This window comes from Vigna unguiculata, chromosome 11 (genome assembly GCF_037176805.1).
Source record: "Vigna unguiculata cultivar grain cowpea cultivar isolate G323 ecotype 2 chromosome 11, ASM3717680v1, whole genome shotgun sequence".
NCBI classification, from domain to species: Eukaryota; Viridiplantae; Streptophyta; class Magnoliopsida; order Fabales; family Fabaceae; genus Vigna; species Vigna unguiculata.
Window position 1 is genome coordinate 44,525,522 of NC_140802.1, and position 19,281 is coordinate 44,544,802.

At 33.1% G+C, this 19,281-nt stretch overlaps 4 protein-coding genes across 5 annotated transcripts; 2 read left to right on the plus strand and 2 right to left on the minus strand.

Annotated features, from left to right (window-relative positions):
- The first annotated feature begins 4,241 nt into the window (after window positions 1-4,241).
- Window positions 4,242-6,308, plus strand: LOC114169902 (polyol transporter 5-like). Its single transcript, XM_028055289.2, has 3 exons — window positions 4,242-4,474; window positions 4,558-4,904; window positions 5,111-6,308. Exons 1-3 carry the CDS (start codon window positions 4,351-4,353, stop codon window positions 6,197-6,199), a joined length of 1,560 nt encoding a protein of 519 aa, XP_027911090.1. The 5' UTR covers window positions 4,242-4,350; the 3' UTR covers window positions 6,200-6,308.
- A 634-nt stretch (window positions 6,309-6,942) lies between these two features.
- On the minus strand, window positions 6,943-11,730 carry SULA (NAD(P)-binding Rossmann-fold superfamily protein). Its single transcript, XM_028055290.2, has 13 exons — window positions 11,501-11,730; window positions 11,358-11,411; window positions 10,995-11,070; window positions 10,572-10,631; window positions 10,152-10,270; window positions 9,656-9,700; window positions 9,431-9,509; window positions 9,194-9,255; window positions 8,469-8,571; window positions 8,159-8,219; window positions 7,663-7,733; window positions 7,298-7,437; window positions 6,943-7,236 (listed from the first exon to the last, which is right to left on the minus strand). The coding sequence occupies exons 1-13, from the start codon at window positions 11,558-11,560 to the stop codon at window positions 7,135-7,137; spliced, it is 1,032 nt and encodes a 343-aa protein (XP_027911091.1). The 5' UTR covers window positions 11,561-11,730; the 3' UTR covers window positions 6,943-7,134.
- Window positions 11,731-14,513: 2,783 nt separating this feature from the next.
- LOC114170508 (V-type proton ATPase 16 kDa proteolipid subunit) lies at window positions 14,514-16,327 on the minus strand. Its single transcript, XM_028055998.2, has 3 exons — window positions 16,126-16,327; window positions 15,325-15,610; window positions 14,514-15,054 (listed from the first exon to the last, which is right to left on the minus strand). Exons 1-3 carry the CDS (start codon window positions 16,199-16,201, stop codon window positions 14,922-14,924), a joined length of 495 nt encoding a protein of 164 aa, XP_027911799.1. The 5' UTR covers window positions 16,202-16,327; the 3' UTR covers window positions 14,514-14,921.
- A 162-nt stretch (window positions 16,328-16,489) lies between these two features.
- LOC114168431 (NADP-dependent D-sorbitol-6-phosphate dehydrogenase-like) lies at window positions 16,490-19,164 on the plus strand. Of its 2 annotated transcripts, none has more exons than XM_028053229.2 (6): window positions 16,490-16,689; window positions 16,988-17,135; window positions 17,242-17,359; window positions 17,657-17,789; window positions 18,348-18,567; window positions 18,690-19,164. In XM_028053229.2, exons 1-6 carry the CDS (start codon window positions 16,505-16,507, stop codon window positions 18,918-18,920), a joined length of 1,035 nt encoding a protein of 344 aa, XP_027909030.1. In that variant the 5' UTR covers window positions 16,490-16,504; the 3' UTR covers window positions 18,921-19,164. The 2 variants fall into 2 exon arrangements, with proteins under 2 accessions (XP_027909030.1, XP_027909031.1); XM_028053230.2 differs by having other exon boundaries at window positions 16,494-16,689; window positions 17,041-17,135.
- The last annotated feature ends 117 nt before the right edge of the window (window positions 19,165-19,281 follow it).

The window sequence follows — 19,281 nt, forward strand, 5'->3', positions numbered from 1 at the left end:
ATTATTTCACTCAAAACTTTCATTAGAATACTTAAAGATTTTGTAAAGTTTAACATATCACTCATTTGATGGGTAAATATAAATACTATTTTAAAATTATTTCTATATTAAGCAATTTATAATATATTAAAATCATTTATGTATTTATTTTATTTTTCTTAATTATTAAAACTGTTGAGCCTATAAAAAGTTAAATCTATATTATTACTAGAAAATCAATTTATATTTTATTTCATGACCTTACAAAATCAAACTATCTATTATATTATATTATATATATATATATATATATATTTATATATATATACGTGTAGCCTTAAAAATATTCATGTAATATATATAATTTATACTCACATATGCGTAAGCATTTCTTTTTTTTCATCCCTTATCAGAATGAAGTATATCCGAAATTAAGTATATCGGAAGTGATGTGTTATATTTTTTCCATATTAATGGTTATAGTTATTGAAAAATCTATATATGACATTTGTATTATATATATATATATATACAAGATATTTAATATTATTTTTATATTAAAATTTTGTGAGACTTGTGACTTATACTTGGATTATTTTTAACAATTTCTTCTTAAGGATACGGTGACCCATTTTTGTGTTATTGTTATGCGCTGAGTCACCCGAATCATCGGCTCTGATACCACTAATAAGTTATACATATATTTTTTCATATATGGATTATAGTCATTGAGAGATTGTACTTATATATATATATATATATATATATATATATATATATATATATATATATATATATATATATATATATGACATTAGTCTTACACATATAAGACATTTGACATCATTTTTACACCAAAATCTTAAGGCAATAATGTTATGAATCTTTATATCTTTATTCTTATATAGTGTTTAACTTTGTCTATTTTATTCAATGTAAAACTTTTGACTCACACTTAAACTATTCTAACACGAAACGATGTAATATGTCTCATCCGTGAATGAATCTATTATGTTTTAACTTACTAGATTATTTGAAAAACTAAATTTGAATATAATATTATAAATACTATTTAGTTATAATTGGTATACTACTTGAAAGAAAAACATGACTACAAATTAATAAAAACAAGTATTTTCTACTGAATTACTCAAAAAATTGCTGTATTGTATACTTAAACAGTGAAATTTTGATCATACCATATAAATAAGTATTTAAGACGAACAAATATTCCTAAAAAAGACAATAAAAATAGATGGATCTGTACTTAAAAAAAAAAAAACTAAGAAAAAAACTAAATGCACACGAAACAAATACCTCATTAATTATTATCTTAATCTCACTTCTGATACTGTTTATCAGGTCCTTGAAAATGCTCTGCATGGAATTTTCATCACGGGTTTTACAAGAAGGGATTTTATTTCAGTGGTTGAGATTCATTTTTTTGGGCAGTTATAATTAACTTCACACAATAAACAAAGAATTATAATTATTAATTAAAATTTAATAATTGAGTTTACATTTAAATAAACATTTTTTATTTATAATATATATATATATATATATATATATATATTTATATATATAAATTAAATTAATGTAGATAAATGAAGAAAAAAATGTATTTATAACTTATCTATACGTGATTTCATAGATATTTTAAATAAAATCTTATCAAGGATCTTTGGAAAATAATCAATCCAAAATAATACCTAATTGTCACATGCACTCGTTTTAAAGGGAGAAAAATAAATACACAATTTCGTTCTCCTTTAAAGTTCTTCAATTAGTAAAAAAAATAGAAAGTTTCTTTCAGATTCAATAATAAAATCTATCAATTTTTAATGAAAAAATGTCTTATTATTTATATTTAAAAATTGAAAACTTTGATTGAACTAATTATTAAGAACAACCTGTATGAAGTAAAAAACATACAGGACTAAAACAAATCAAGAAAAAATAATGATATTTAATATATATTTATTTTATCATTTATCTTTAATGTACAATTCACAAATATAATATTTAAATATTAGATAAATATGACATGGTTAATTTGACTTTTCATTTTCGTTTTCACAAAAGAGGAGACTAGTTTACTTTTAATTTTCTTAAAAAAAGAAAAGACATTTATATTTTAAATCCACTCTCATTAAATACTACAAGCTTTGATATAGTCATAACATTCGTACAGTTTTAATTTATAAACATATTTATATTTATATAATTCAATTTTTAACGTTCCACATAATCATCACACAAAAAACTAGCAACCCATTTAATCACTCGTCGTATTTTAATATGAACAAAATGTGAGACTAAAATACAGAAGTGTTAACATGTTTATTAAAAGTATTACATACTTATACAAATTATAATGTTTAGAATCCTTTTTAGCTTCAGTTTTTTTAAACAGAAGGAAATGTGAGTATGTCAAGTTAGCCAAACAAATAATCACACAAATTGAGAAAATAATTTAAATCTCAATTTTTTTTTTCGAATTTGCGGAAAAATGTGAAGAAATTGAAGATAACAATAAATTGAACAATTGATTATTTTTTATTAATATTTTTGAATAATTATACTTTATAAATAAATAAATAAATAACTAATTAATTTTAAATTTAATATGTAATATAGTATTTTTTTAAAAATATTACTTCTTTATGTATTAAAATTTATAAAAAAAATATATTTTAATTTTTATTTATATTTAAAAATTTATTTTTATATCAAGTTACTTTTAATTTAATTTACAAATTATTTTGAAAATACATTCAATTTTTTTCTATTATATCAATCAAATCAACTCCAATTTTTATACTCATTTTCTCTTACTTTCCATCGATCAAAACAATTTAATTTTTCATTCTCGTCTCCTTATATTTATGTGTTTTCTCAACCTCTCAAATTTACTTAATTCAAACAAAAGTTTAATGTTGAATGAAGTTGCATCTCACTAGTGCGACCCGGTTAATGTAAGGGAATCTCAGTTTTTTTTTTCATATAATAAATAAAATATTTTTTTAAAACTTTAATGTATTTTATATTATTTGTCATTTTTAAATTTTTATACATGTAATACTCTTAAAATATTATTTTAAAAATCTGCTACTGCATTGAGGAAAACTTTAACTTTAGTTGACACCGTAGTAGAGTGAAAGAAAAAGAAAGAAAAAAAAGTGACACATTTGTAAATGATAGTGCTCATATATGTGAACCTTATTACTTGTCTTGTCATTTGTGATGTTTCATTCCAGCTTTGCAATTGGTAATATGGCTGCAGTTTCAGTGAACCTCATTACTCCTCGTGTCTTTACTAACGGTCAATTTTTGAAATGAGAACATGATTTTTTTTTTTCTACAAACAGATTTAAAAATATGTAATATCATAACGTATTTGAATAACAGAGACATCAATTGTGTTCTGTTGCTAGTTGCTAGTTTAAAAATATGTAATATCATAATTTTTATATTATTAGGTAATATATGGACTGTGGAATTTATTTCATATGATTAGGTTATGGATACTAACTCTATAAAAAAATATACAATATGTTTTCACGAATATTCAGCAGATAATGGAGCAGATTTTTTTAGATAATGACCATGAATAACTTGATATACATGATCTAGATTAAAAGCAAATAAAAAGGAAACTGCGCGAAAATTTTAATGCGAGTTTTAAAACTAAATTTTTAAATAAATTAAACTTATTATATTAACTGTTTAATTTAAAAAAGAGATTTCCAGAATTAAAGTTTTTAAAATAAACCTGTAATTTTTTACTACAAATATCATAACTAATTTATAAAATATCACGGTTCTACACATCTTTTAAATATACATGATATTATATTAGTAAATAATGATATTATAATATTATTAAATTAATATATAAGATAAAATTATATTATTAAAAATAAAATAAAATATATTAAAAATGAGAGAATAACTGTAGATAAATAAAAAAAATTTGAGATAAACTATTTTATAAAAAAATTCTAAAATAACAATTAATTTTTAAAAATTTAATAAATAATTATATTTTACTAATTTATAAGATATTAGAGTATTGTTTTGACATCAACACATTTTTTTTTTACATATTTCACATTTATTATTTTATTTTTTTAATGTTTAAAATGCTTTTAAAAGTGAGATTTTAACTAGTGCAGAGTGCACTAGATAAGTGAGTCGTGTTGTTTCACTAGTAGCAAATTATTGCACGTTGTTTGAGTAGAGAGTGAAGAGTCATAGAAAATGGCGTAAGTGTGAGATAAGATAACGACAAGGAACGTGCTTCTTCCTAATTCCAATTATATATGGTCATTCTTCTTCTCCAAAAACTGCATAATCCTCAAAACAAACATGGCTGTGGACGAACCTCCATCTATGAAACAAGATTTTGATCTTCAAAACAAACCCAAAAGAAACAAGTTTGCTTTAGCTTGTGCCGTTTTAGCTTCCATGACTTCTATCTTACTTGGTTATGGTCAGTATTACACTGCTAGGTTATATTATGTTTAATCGATCCATGTTTTTGTTAAAAATAAGCGTGAATTTTAACTATTACAGATATTGGAGTGATGAGTGGAGCAGCGTTGTACATACAACGAGATCTTAGAGTATCGGATGTGAAAATCGAAATCCTGAATGGTATCATCAACCTCTACTCGCCGGTCGGTTCTTTCATCGCCGGCAGAACCTCCGACTGGATAGGTCGGCGCTACACCATTGCACTCGCCGGCATCATCTTCTTCGCCGGAGCAATCCTCATGGGATTCTCCCCTAACTACGCCTTTCTCATGTTTGGCCGCTTCTTCGCCGGCGTTGGCATCGGCTTCGCCTTCCTCATCGCTCCGGTCTACACCTCCGAAATCTCCCCTACCTCCTCCCGCGGCCTCCTCACTTCCTTGCCAGAGGTTCCTATTTCTCTCTCCTTCCAATCATCTTTCTGTTACTTCACCTACTGTGTTGAAAGCTGCATAAATAAGTACTTCAAATTTTCAATTCCAAAGTTACGCTCAGTTTTGTTATGAAATATTGAACTGGTTTTTTAAATTGTTTTATCAAATTAGAAATAAACTATGTGCGCAACTATTGAATGTAACTACTTTTGGTTTTTCAGATATTCCTAAACGGAGGGATTCTAATAGGATACATTTCAAACTATGGATTTTCGAAGCTGTCGCTTCGGCTGGGATGGCGGCTCATGCTTGGAGTGGGAGCCATTCCGGCCATGTTTCTAGCGGTGGTAGTGTTAGTGATGCCGGAGTCACCGAGGTGGCTCGTGGCGCAAGGTCGATTAGGCGAAGCCAAAAAAATTCTGTACAAAATCTCCGACTCCGAGGAAGAGGCTCGGCTAAGGCTAGCCGACATAAAAGAGACGGCTGGGATCCCTCAGGACTGCGACGAAGACGTCGTATTGGTGAACAAGCAGAGTCACGGGCAAGGTGTATGGAAAGAGCTTTTCCTCCACCCCACGCGCCCGGTTCTCCACATCTTCATCGCGTCGCTCGGGATTCACTTCTTCGCGCAAGCCACGGGCATCGACGCCGTCGTTTTGTACAGCCCGAGAATCTTCCAGAGCGCCGGAATCAAATCCGATAACTACCTTCTCCTCGCGACGGTGGCGGTTGGGTTCGTGAAAACCGTTTCCATTTTGGTTGCCACGTTTTTGTTGGACCGGGCCGGGCGGCGCGTGTTGCTTTTGTGCAGCGTCAGTGGGCTGATATTGTCGCTCGTGACACTGGCTGTGAGTCTCACCGTGGTGGGCCATTCTAGTTCGACGCTGACGTGGGCCATTGGGCTGAGCATCGCTTCGGTGTTGGCCTATGTAGCTACTTTCTCGATTGGGTCTGGGCCCATCACGTGGGTGTATAGCTCGGAGATTTTTCCGCTTAGGTTGCGCGCTCAGGGCGTGGCTATTGGGGCCATTGTGAATAGGGTGACGAGTGGGGTGATCTCAATGACTTTTCTGTCCCTCTGTAAGGCCATTACCACTGGTGGAGCTTTTTTTCTCTTCGCCGCCGTCGCTGTTGCTGCGTGGATTTTTCACTACACAATGCTACCCGAAACACGTGGGAAGACTCTTGAGGAAATTGAAGGCTCTTTCGGTCATTTCTGGAGAAGGAACCCTAAACCCAAAGGACTTCATGGCACTAACGGCGATATCCCATTAACGAGCAGTGTTAAAACTTCCACAAACATTGATTAGGATAATAAAGTATTTTACAATCTTTTTTTCTTCCTAATTATTATACGTGCTTGGCAAATCAGTTGTATTTTCATCCACGAGGTGGTAAATGATAAGAGTGCTTCATTCACTTATTGTATAGAATAAATATTATTCATATATTAAGATAATCATATAATTTGAATGAATTGGCAATTACAAAATGAATTTGATTGATAGTTATAAACTATCAGTGTAAATTGACACTACTAATTAATCAGATTCTATCATTAGTATTACTTTAAATATATTTATCTAAACTTATGACACATTAGGATATGTAATTGGATAATTGCGATAAAACGTTGTAGAAATGAATTTAGTTCGACAAATCAATCTATCAACTACTTAAAAACGGGACCCAAATTGGGGACCTAATTGTTTCTCTTGCTTTATTTCAATTATATTTTCTAATTAGTTTAAGATCTCTGTCATTCTGGAAAGAAGTGTTATAAAATATATAAGCTCTAGTTCTGTTTTTCTTTTTAACTGAAGGGGCCAGCTTTAAAAAGAACGTTTCAAAAACAGCATAAGGTTTAATTATTTTAAAATGACATTAATCACAGATAGGATAGGATTTCATTCGTCACAGACTGCTTTTTATTAAAAAATTATGCAGAGAAAAAGGTAAGAGAAATAAATTTTTCAAAGCTACTGTTTTTCGAATGGCTAAAAAATAATAATTTGAAGGAATTAAAAAATGTTTTAACAATTTGTGGAGAAAATGCAATGAAATGTGCTTGACAAAAAATATAAGAGAAAATATGCTATAATACACGTTGTGATACATTACCAAAAAAATAATATTGACTACAATGCAAGCACAACCACATTTTCAAACGTATACCGGTGAATGGATGCATGCATGATTGAAAAGAATAAAGAATATGGCAGTTACTGAGTAGGCAAAAACTGGTTCAAGAAAGAATTGCTTTAAGGGCATCCTTGACGTAAGAATATTTGAAGGTGAAACCCAACTTCTTAGCTTCAGTAGGAAGCACTTTCTGCCCTTCTAAAACCTACAAAGAGAATAAGTTAAATGGCAGCAGTTAAGTAGAGTGAGAACAGATTATTCCTTACCACAGAAGCACCTTCTCCAAGGACAGCCTTGAGTGCAAAATCAGGTACCGGCAGCCATGAGGGGCGAGCCAAGACATGTCCCAACTGGTCACACAATTCTGCCAATCGCACAGGATTTGGTGCAGTTCCATTGATAACACCTAAACAAACACCATTCACGATAAAGCAACAAACCAAACAGAAAATACTTTGTCTTGAAAATGTCTAGAGTGGCTAGGGGTATCTCAAAAGGAGTAATGTAATTTAACCGTGTAATTGTGGTTGGAGGTATTAGTGTAGTAAGAGGAAAATGGGTAATCTCATTTGCATTCTTTTTTGAAGAATTTTGATAAATTCGTTTTGGGATATGGGAGTGAATAATTCACCTTTGTAAGATGGATTTGATAGCGCTTCATATATCAAATTGACAATGTCATCCAAGTGAATCCAGGAGAACCTGCACCAAAGAATAAAATGAAGGAAAAATATTATTAGACATCATTTTATACTCATGTAGAGGTACGATAGTCATTGAAAAAAGTAAACTTTTGTATTTGTAAAGAAAAAGAGGAAGTCAAAAGTAGGGAAAGGTAGTATCAAATAGGTGTAAAAAAAATTTAGTTTTGTATTTGTAAAGAAAAAGAGGAAGTCAAAAGTAGGGAAAGGTAGTATCAAATAGGTGTAAAAAAAATTTAGTGTCAAAATATAATTGTCCGTGTACTTAACTATGACATCTACCATGAAATTAATACAAACTAAACATCTTATTGGCAGCAATCAAGCTGTAAAAAGGGCTATTTTGCTTTATCGACAGTGTCTTAGAATGAGCTAAAAATACTACGCAGTACATCTCTTACAAGAGAAAGAAACTGAGTGAAATACCATTGTTTTCCAGAACCGAGAGGTCCACCAGCAAACAAGTTGAAGAGAGGTATCATTTTAGCTGCAGAGACAGAGATGTTATTATCAGTTAAAACCAACAATATCGTGAATTTTCAATAGTTTTTTTATCAGATATAATTTCTTCATGACATTAAACAAGAAAAATACTTGTATTACAAAATATATTTTGTTTCAAGATCATATTTAATAGAATCACCAATATAAGCCTAAGGGCATAAGTGGACAGTAATAGCATAGGATATCAAATACTATATATTTAAGTCCATAATTTGCACTTTAGAAGTCAAACCTAGTGCTCCACCATCTTTACCAAGAACAACACCAATGCGAATTAGAGTCAGTCTAACATCTCCGTTTACCTTTAGGGCTGTGGATTCCCACTCCCTACAAACCTGTACAGAAGGGGAATTCTTGGTCAGTGCAATCTAGAAGCTACAGTTGAACATGGTTCCATATTTTTGAATAACATCTAGATGGACAGAAAGTTAGACAGAAGTAGCTCCTATTTTTCATAATCAATGCCTTCATTTAACTAGTATCTTTTGTACTAGACACAATAAAAAGTTCGAGATCAAATTTCAAAGAAGAAACTGGGTTCTTTTTGCACTTTCAACAAAATAATAAATGTTGGTTTTCAAATGACTCAAACGCCCAAAACCAAAGTCAGAGTAGTTTTAATACCTTTCGTTAACTCGAAAATATTGGATTCGAAGAACTGAATGATCATAAACACACTTTCAGGAAAAATAGACAAAAGCTATTTATAAGATATATCAATTATGACCAATATTCTTAAACACCATCAACTATGTAGAAAAAATAAACCAAGTAGAAAAACAGAAAGCTAAGAGATTAAAACCGTCATCATATGAAATGTTAAATAAGAAAGATCAATATCTTAAATATTCCATCCATTCACAAAGCAAAGAAGTTTTTTAATTTCTATTTTCTCATCACAATTTAATATCTTATCTTTCTTACAGTAGTAACAAAAACATGTATTTATTTCCTTACCTCAGCCAAATAATCATTTCCTGATGGACTTCGTTCATCAAAGACTTGTGTCTCATTGGTACCTGAACGTATTAAAGTGGAAGTAAAATGAAAAAACTTGCTGTGCATGCAAAATAATGCATAGTTATTAAGCAGTCAGTGAATATAACACGTGCTCCAAAATAATTACATTTGCCAGCCAATGCATTAAACAACCAATGCATTATTGAATCATTTTTTGCGTACAAACATACATACCATAATAACCAACAGCTGTTGCACTAACAAGAACTTTAGGTCGAATTTCATCTGGTGCACTGTTTATCAATTCTACAACCTTTGCTACGAAATAAATAGGTCAGAAGAATTAGCAATAATTTATGCAAATGACAGAAAAATATGTGGAGGAACATATTTTTACCAAGAGAAAATAATAAAGAATATATTTGTTTTCATTTTTGTCAATGGGAAATGTATGCTTACCTTTGAGGTCACTCTAATCCTGCTCTGCTTGATTTCCTTCTTTATCTGCAGCATTAAAATATATGTTACTCCCTTGGAATTGTGCATGTGCTAATTTTACCAGCACAAAAATGAAGGTTAGAGGAAGAGACGGAAAAATAGACAGTGTATGTGTATGTATAGTCAGTTAGTTCCTCTAAAAATAATGTCCAACAGTTTTCAACTTACATCAGTGCCCAATTTAGAAAAAGTTTCTGAAATATACATCAATATATTATTTATAAATTAAGAATTTTGGATATAAAAATGTTGTATGTAAATTTTCTTATTCCAATAAAATTTAGAACAGATGAAAATGAGGCCTTTCCAGCACAACTAGAAATCCAATTAGCCTAAACAGAGACTTTATCAAAACATCACTAGAAAGATACCTAATATGTCTTAATAACCACTCCAAATAGGTGTAAGTTAAAGACTAAATCATTAAAGTAGTGGAAGTAATAAGAACGGTAATAACCTCAGGAGACCATCGGGTACTTATGGGTAGTCCAGCCAAATTCACAACCCCCGTTGAGCCCTGAATGCTATCTTTCCATTCTGGCTCTTGTGCAATCTTGATTCCTGGAAAGTCTTTTGCTGTAGATACCAAGGCAAAATTAACCAGTTAATCCAACGTATAGTATATGTCTGACAGAGTCAGGTTGTGCAGAAAATTGTTATTTTTCTCTACCACTATGAGAAAAATAAAACTGGAAGAGTTCAAATTATGAATGAATTGAAACCAACAAATATATATTACTTAGAATTTAAAAATTGAAGTTGATGTGTTACTTTGGTCTCTTGGAAAGGTTTGCAGCTGTAAATAAGTTTGTCGGTATTCTTTTGTAAAGTGTGAGTGTTAGTGCACATTCATAGCATTAATTTATTACCTTCTTACCCGGAAAAATTGTTTCTGCTTTAGATTTAGATCTCGTCAAGACATGAACACTGTGATTGTCTGCAAATATTGTTATTTGAGAAGCAAATTAGCTTAAATGTTTACACATACACCCACAGAAGCTTAGAATTTAATTAATAAAAAATAGCCAACCAAGAGTCCAACAAAATCCAGGGGTTATACGGATTCATCATCACAGAGTATGCAACTATTTATGCTCGTTTAGTTCATATTTTGCAAAACAAGAGGATCACTGTGTGCAATATAGATGTACAAGAGAACACTAGGAAAATACAACCACAATGCATTTTAGAGTAAAATTTATGCAGGAATAAAAATGGCCCAAATCTAGATGTACAAATGCCGCATTTTATATCATAAAACATAAACAAATGTGCGCATTAAGCTAGAGGGCGGCATAACCTGCGTGCAGTCTTTGCACCAACCTTCTACCAATAAAACCTGTTGCTCCAGTTATAGATATGATCATCTTAGTTCCCTGCAAAAGCACTCTTAGGTGATAATGTGAAACCCAAACTCTTAGGTCAACAAAATTTTCTGTGATTGGCAGTAAATTTGCGGATAAGGGGTTGTCTTCACTTTAATTGAATGTTGAACTGCGTGAATCCTCCTAATCATTTAAAATAATTTGTATACACTAAACAAAAAGCTGAAATGTAAACATAAATTTTACAGCATTTGATTTGAAACATTGAAAAATGCATTATCCAGCGCGTGACAAAGAGGATGAGAAGTGGAAACTAGAAATGGAAGGAATAGTAATACCTTGGGATCTTGATCGGTGACGCAGGAAACCCTGAAGGTCCTAGTGTCTCTGGTCTGGTAAAATGGAAGGAAAGGGCATTGATAGTGAGTGGAGAATGCAGAAAGGTGAGAAAGGAAAAGGTTGGTTGGGTGAATGAACTTACTGAGAGAGATCGAGGAAGGTGAAGCGACGGAGAGATGGTGTGAGACCATGTCAGAGCCATTAGGATTCAGCACTCACTTCACCACCACAATTTGGAAGACACAGAGTGAGTGAGTGTTAGCCAGCAACCAAAAAGTGTGTGTTAATAAACTAAGCATTCTTATTCTTATTCTCGCCGTGGTTTATTTGGAGCCACACCAAGAACCTTCTCATATCCATCTCTCACTTGTTGGTTTTGGTTACTTCCCATTTGAACTCTGATGGGACCGTACTCACCAAGCAACCTTTGACCGTCAAATTTTTGTTTTTAACTCTTCAAAAACATAATTTATTCCAGTAAGCCAGTAGCTCCAAAGTCAAGGTAAAATAGTATTTTCCTTTTATTATATAAGTATTTTTTTTTCTATGCTTATTTAATATTATTTTTCATTATCTTTCGTTTTTTTTTTATACAAAGGTTATTTTTATTAAGATCACTTTACTTTTATTAAAGTTATCAAATGGTGGTGTCAAATAATTTTTTTATTTTGAACTCAGTAATTTCCGTCATATAATCTTTTGAACTCAACAATTAGTGTAGTTTATAGAGATAGCAAGAAAATTAAGAATTGGAAAACGATTACAAAGTCTAATTTGGAGGAATTCTTTGGAAACTATAATTTTGTATAATGGAGGATCAAAATGATAGTTATCTTGATATGAGATTATATTGAAGCAATAAAGGATAAGATTAATAGGTCATCTTATCACAAGAAGAGAAAAGTGACATGAGAAAAAAAAAATTAAAAGTGTCATAATCTTTATGTGTTGATGGAAAGATAATAAGGAAATTCATGAAAATTAAACCACTACAATAATGTGAATAAAGCTTGAATTATTGTATATTACAAAATCATTAACGCATAGACTTTATTTGAAAAAAACATTTGTAGTTGTTCAAAACAATAAATATAGTCAAAAATGATCATGGAGTAAGAGATAATTTCAATAGATTTTGGAAATATTGAAGTGAATCCCGATAATAATGATAAGACTTTGCTTCTTTTTAATGTATACAGTAAAACGTTTGAGCATTTGAATAGTATTTTTTGTTCAACATAAAATAAACCATTACTCTTGAGGAGTTTCAAACTTCAATTAGGACTAAGAAGTTACGTAAAATTTTAAACGTCTAGGGAAAATGATAATGAGTCTGATATGACTATCTCAAAATTGAAGAGCAGGAAGAAATAAGCAAATGGAAAGTAAATATTAGTGCATGTGTTTTCTTATTGATGCGTTTCTTTTATTATTCCAAACCTAACAGAAATAATCAAACAAAGTGAAGTAAGTTGTCTCAGTATTGACAATTGTTTCGAGGGTAGAGATCAAGAGTCTACTAAAGAACCTCTTCACCTCTTCACGCTTACTCCACTCTGCTGTAACTTCTCCAGGAAAATCCACTCCTTAGCTCGATCGGTTGGGACGATGATCGGGGTACCTGTCTAAAGGGCTCCGATGCTTAAGTCAGTAAAGGACCGATCGGAATATCAGTGTGACTGCCATAATAAATGCGAATTTAAGATCCCCACCAACCTACCTTTGGGCCCTATTTATAGTTTTCGGTGTGGGCCTGTGATTAGGGTTCCTTAATTACAGCCCAATGATCCTTTAATCAAGATTACTGACTCGTTTAACGTTAATTAACCCGATTGACTGGTTGTTCGACCGTGCGACCGATGGCCGCTTGACTGGATTAGTTGTGCCTTGTTTTTAACGTGAACGATTCGTGTATGGCTGATCGACCGACGGACGCATGTAAAGGACTACACGAGTCTAAAGAGATTGGTCAACCGATGGTTGATTTACTAATTGTCCTTTGTTATGTTTAGGTGCTGCTCGTGCTTGTCCGATCGACCGATGTGCCCTTAGGGATCAGAGTAACTCGTTTAGGTGTTACCGATAGACCGATGGGCCTGAACGTGGTTGGCTTTTGACTTATTTATTTAACCGTTTGACCGATGGTCCTACAGTTTGTTCACCAGGCCGTTTAACCGATATTCTTTTAACGATGCTATGTGGTTTGTTTGTAGAACCGATTGACCGATGGTCCTACGCAATTTATTTACCAGGCCGTTCGATCGATAGTCTTTTATGTACGAGTTTTTCCAACCTTGACCGATGGGCTTGAGGATTGGCTTTGGCCGATTGACCGATGGGACATACAGTACAACAATAATTGACAGTATATAACATAATTTATGTTCAATCAGGCTCAAGCGAAGGAAGTAACAGTAGCAACCACAAACAACTATGAAACGAAGCGAATGGATAAATCGGACAATATGTTTAATTTGTCTACAAAGTAAGGTTTTATTTACATTTGAGCTAAACGTACAAAGATCAATTGAATGTAAAATTACTGAAAAGGGCAAATAATACAAGCATACTACTCTTGACAAGAAATGGCAGCCAAGGAGTCTGTGATCAACGTTGACAGTTCAGAAGTAGAGAAAAATATCATATCAAATTCGCTACACGTGACTAGAGTGCGTTGTTATAAAAAAAAATATCCTAACCTTACTCATGGATCTCGTAGCGCCGCGTAAGTCATGTACGAGTGAGAGGTTCAGAAAGAGGAGGTTAAATGAAGACTCTTAATGATTTTGAAGAGGTGAAGCGAGGAAGCACGTTGAAACATCAATTCAATCTGATTTCTCAAGATCACTGCTTCTCTCCGATAATTCATACCATTCTTCAGTTTTTTACCTTTATATTATTGGTTTATTTGTTTGTACGACAATTTAACATAACATATTTAAATGAAAAAAAAACACAGTTAAATTTAAAAATAAGTATGTAAAGAAGATACATATAATCTGACTTTAATCTACAAATAACAAAACTCTTATTTCTAGTAGGGAAAAATAATACCACATTCAAAATTAGTACACTGACAAGTTCGCCTATTCAACTTAATCAAGTTCATTTCACATTTCGTTCCTGACTCGACAATAACAGGATTCAAAATAATATTAGAGTGCTCAAAATGGTCGTTTATTGAGAACATCCATGTGGATTCAGATTATACAACTAATTGATCAAAACACAAGGCAACGTTTAGACACACTAGCATCCGATATTAAAAGACTCATTAATACAAATAAATTACAATGGCAGTAGCACAAAAAATTTAATACTAAGATTATATGGCACAGGGAAAAAAGAAGCTTAAGAAGCTTTATTAAGCAAAGAAGACTACACTTATACAAACACAAAAATGACTGGTGCAGCTACTGCTTTCACATAAGTATGTGGTAAATCCTGAAAGTGCCGTTCCAACATCACTAACCTCCACAATTAACAATTTACCCCCTCGCCCTCATAATAAGAAGGTTAAAGCAGAGAAGGGAGATCAAAGAATATTTTGCAGCACATCTTTCTTAATCAGCTCTAGACTGACCAGCACGAGAAGACAAGATGATACCAACAATGAGACCATACAGGGCAAGAGCTTCAGCAAAAATGAGGATGAGAATCATTCCAACGAAAAGCTTTGGCTGCTGTGCATTGGCTCTGCAGAAGAAGATTAATTGTTTAAAGCAATAATTTTAATAGGATTCATTACAAAAGCTATATCCCTGTATCAAACTAACAGCAAAATATACATTTCATCAAGGATAACATGATAACATGTCCATTGATTGAAAGCATAGCGATTGCATTAAGTATCACCCTGAAATCTATAGACTTCAGAATATGATCAAAATAGGTTGAATAAAAATGATGATCAAATGAATTTCCACATTAATCATAAGATCAAATACCAAGGCAGAAGAATCATACCTAACACCAGCATCACCAACAATACCAATAGCCATGCCAGCAGAGAGCCCAGCCAGCCCACAGGCAAGACCAGAGGAGAGATGTGCATAACCATCAAAGAGGTAATAAGATTTGGCCTTGGGATTAATGCCAGTACTGATGATAACAGCAATAATAAGACCATAAATACCCAAAACTCCAGCCATAACAACAGGAACAATAGACTTCATCACCAGCTCCGGTCTCATCACACCCATCGAAGCCACGCCCACACCACTCTTTGCTGTGCCATAGGCAGCTCCCATACCTTCCTCCGTCATTTCAAACAACTCTAAGTAAGATAAATCTAAAGAGAATGAAGAACTAACAAAAAACCTCACAATTCCTCTTTCTATGTTTAATTACACAACCATTCAAGCTCTTCTACCAATCAATTTCAGCAATAAAAAACAACGTGAAGCAATTTCAATAGACTAATTTTGTCCACTGAGACCCAACCAAAGCAACGAAAATTCTAACCAAAACTATTCGGTATCAGTCATCAACCTATATCCACGAGAAAAAAATCAGTGCCTATATGCCAAACTAAATCTACGATTTGCAGCTACGCAATTGAATCCAACAAAACAATTGAACCGCAGAAACTACCAAAGAACAACTGAATCAACCAACAATAACATATACTGTCTGCCTTTTTTTTTCTTCCATGCAGGGATCAAATTGCGCACAGGGAAATAAATTTTCGTAATAAATTCAATCTCGAAAGAGATCATGTAACTACTACGAACATAGATCTAATTGAGAAAATAGGGATTGAATTACAGGAGAAGACGAGAGCAGCTGCGGCCCCAAGGAAGCCGAAAAACGGTGCTGTCTCATCGCCGCTGAAGGAAGCCATAATCACTGCAACGACGTCGAATAGATCTGATCTGAGAAGTGAGATATTCCGATTTCCCCACAGAGAAGTTCCACGTTCCGATCTCTGTTACCGTACAGTGTGGAGGGGAAGGAACCTTTTCCATTATTTTATAGTTGGTTAATTACTTTCCGTGCCCCCAACTGGACCGGTAAAATATAACCCGACCCGAATTTAACCGGTTCAGTCCAGTTGTCATAACATCGTGCTTTTCCACTATCATAATAGGCTTGGGCTTTTACCCGCATTGTGGCCCAAACTTGTAGCATAAGAGATCACAGTAAAATGCATGAAGTAGTTGTAGCAGAGGTGAGTGGAGCAGGAAGAGAAGAAAATCATGGCAATTACGCTCAACAGTGGCTTCAAGATGCCCATCATTGGACTGGGTGTGTGGCGCATGGAAGGAAAAGCAATCAAAGAAATTATTCTCAATTCCATCAAAATTGGTTATCGCCATTTCGATTGCGCTGGTATTCTAGTGTTCCAAATTTGGCATATTTCTTGCGCTTCTTAATCTACTTTCGAATCTTCTACCTTCTTAGGCATTTTTTTACGGTATGAACAGCGTTCAAATCGAATCCAAAATGCACGCGGGCGATGTTCTTTATGTGCAGTTTAAATTATTAAAACGATTAGTCGTTCCCAAAATGGATAATGATTAAAAGTTACTTTTTTTTTTCTTCTGAATATTCTCCTTTTATCCCTTTTACCAAAACCTGTTGATTAATTAATGTCAAAACATAAGTTTTAGTTGATGCGTTTACGTAGTGATGCGTGGATTAGCATAAGGTGGTTGACGAGATTTGGATGCGTTGTTGCAGCTGATTACAAGAACGAAGCAGAAGTTGGAGAGGCGCTTAAGGAGGCTCTTGATAGTGGCCTTGTGAAGAGGGAGGACCTTTTCATTACCACCAAGGTTAGTTAGTTTCGTAGTAATTCATGTTCGTGATTTGTATGGTAATGATAATTGTTCTGATTCAGATAATTACAGTCTTACCCTTTGCTTTTGAATGTGCTTTTAGCTTTGGAATTCCGATCATGGACACGTTCCTGAGGCATGTAAAGACAGTCTCAAGAAGCTTCAGTTAACATATCTAGACTTGTATCTTGTTCATTTTCCTGTTGCCGTAAGGCATACTGGTATGTCCTTTTCCTTTAATTTATCTTTCTGTGTATGATGGTTACAACTATAACCATCACTGTTAAAGGAGTCATCAGTGTTTGAACATTACACTGAAAACACAGATGAGCTTCAATTCCATACAAACCAGTTCAGACATATATATGATTGCTTCTGCTTTGTTATTCTGTGATAGTGTAGCTGGCTACTTTACAAAATTAGCTCAAATCATGGTATTTTGTTTGGGATTTTTACCAGTGCTTTCATGCACATTTGAATGCCTTCTAATATAATTTTCGCATATTGCACACATTCAGGGGTTGGTAATACTTCTAGTACTTTGGATGATGATGGAGTCCTGGATATAGATACCACCATATCCCTGGAAACTACCTGGCATGCGATGGAGGATCTTGTTTCATCCGGTTTAGTTCGCAGCATAGGGATCAGGTGCAATTTGGTTATGCAAAAGAATTTTGCTATGTTCTAGTAGATGCCCCCAAAATAAAATTACTAGCCTTTATGGGCAAGTTTTGTCCAGTTATATAGAAACAGTAAAATCCAGAATGAAGAAAGATAAAACAAAGATCCTTGTCAAGTTCAGAAAGATTGATATCTTCACAGCCTCTCATTAGTTCTTAGTCGCATGATTTTAAATGCACTTTCCTGCTCCTGCTTGAAAGTTTATATTGTTGGTGGATGATTAAAGACTTGCAGCCAAGTCTCTTTGCATTATCCATCTTTATATGCTGTGATATGAATCTGATTTTTGGATCTCCATCGTTCTGCTTTGTTCACCCTTGTCTCATATTTCAGGTAACCCTTAGCTAGATTAATAAGACTTTATTTAAATTGATTTCTGTTAGACTTTTGTACCATGATGAAAGAGGAATGTATTGGATAACCCATCTGTGTTTGATTTAATGGTCTAGATGTTCATAGTATTAACTAGAGAAATGCTTGATTCTTTTTATTGAAATTGCATTCTTACAAAAATGTTATTTGCAGCAACTATGATATCTTTCTGACAAGAGATTGCTTAGCATATTCCAAGATAAAACCTGCTGTAAATCAGATTGAAACTCATCCATACTTCCAGCGCGAATCTCTCGTCAAGTTTTGTCAGAAGCATGGGATTTGTGTCACTGCACACACTCCATTAGGAGGTGGTGCTGCAAATTCTGAATGGTTTGGTACAGTTTCATGTTTGGATGACCAAGTTTTCAAAGTAAGTGGTGAATACTAGTTTCCGAGCACAATGTTATTAACAAACTACCAATTGTGTATAAAAACAGTTTCACGGAGTTGATTAATTTGAGGAGGTTGTTGTACCATTTTCTTTGATTTCAGGGTCTGGCTGAAAAATACAAAAAGACTGCTGCCCAGATTGCTCTTCGCTGGGGCATTCAGAGGAACACTGTGGTCATTCCTAAATCGTCAAAAGTGGAGAGGTTGAAAGAAAACTTTCAGGTTTTTGATTTTGAGTTGTCTAAAGAGGACCTGATGCTCATTGGAAATCTAGATAAAGCATATCGAACTAATCAACCAGCTGTGTTTTGGGGCATAAATCTGTATGCATGAGAATACCGTTCCTAAGAATGCATCATGATCTTCCAAATATGCAAAAACGCACTGGCCGATGGATCTTGAGACTTGCATTAACATTCAGAGATGATATAAGCTTCAGGCTCCTTGGTAGTCCATTGATTTTATCATGTAAACTCTTTTTTTCGATGGTTCAAATATTTATCTTTTTAGCCCATTGAATTTTTCGTGGACTAATTAAGGGAGATTTCTGAATAATTTTAGTTAATTTGTTTGCCCATTTGCTCGCTTCCTTTTTATGTTCCGTTTTATTTAGGAGCCCTCATCTTTGGACATGTCAACATTTAATTCATAAGTGTCTGAAATATAAAAAACACAATTATACCATCTCTGACCT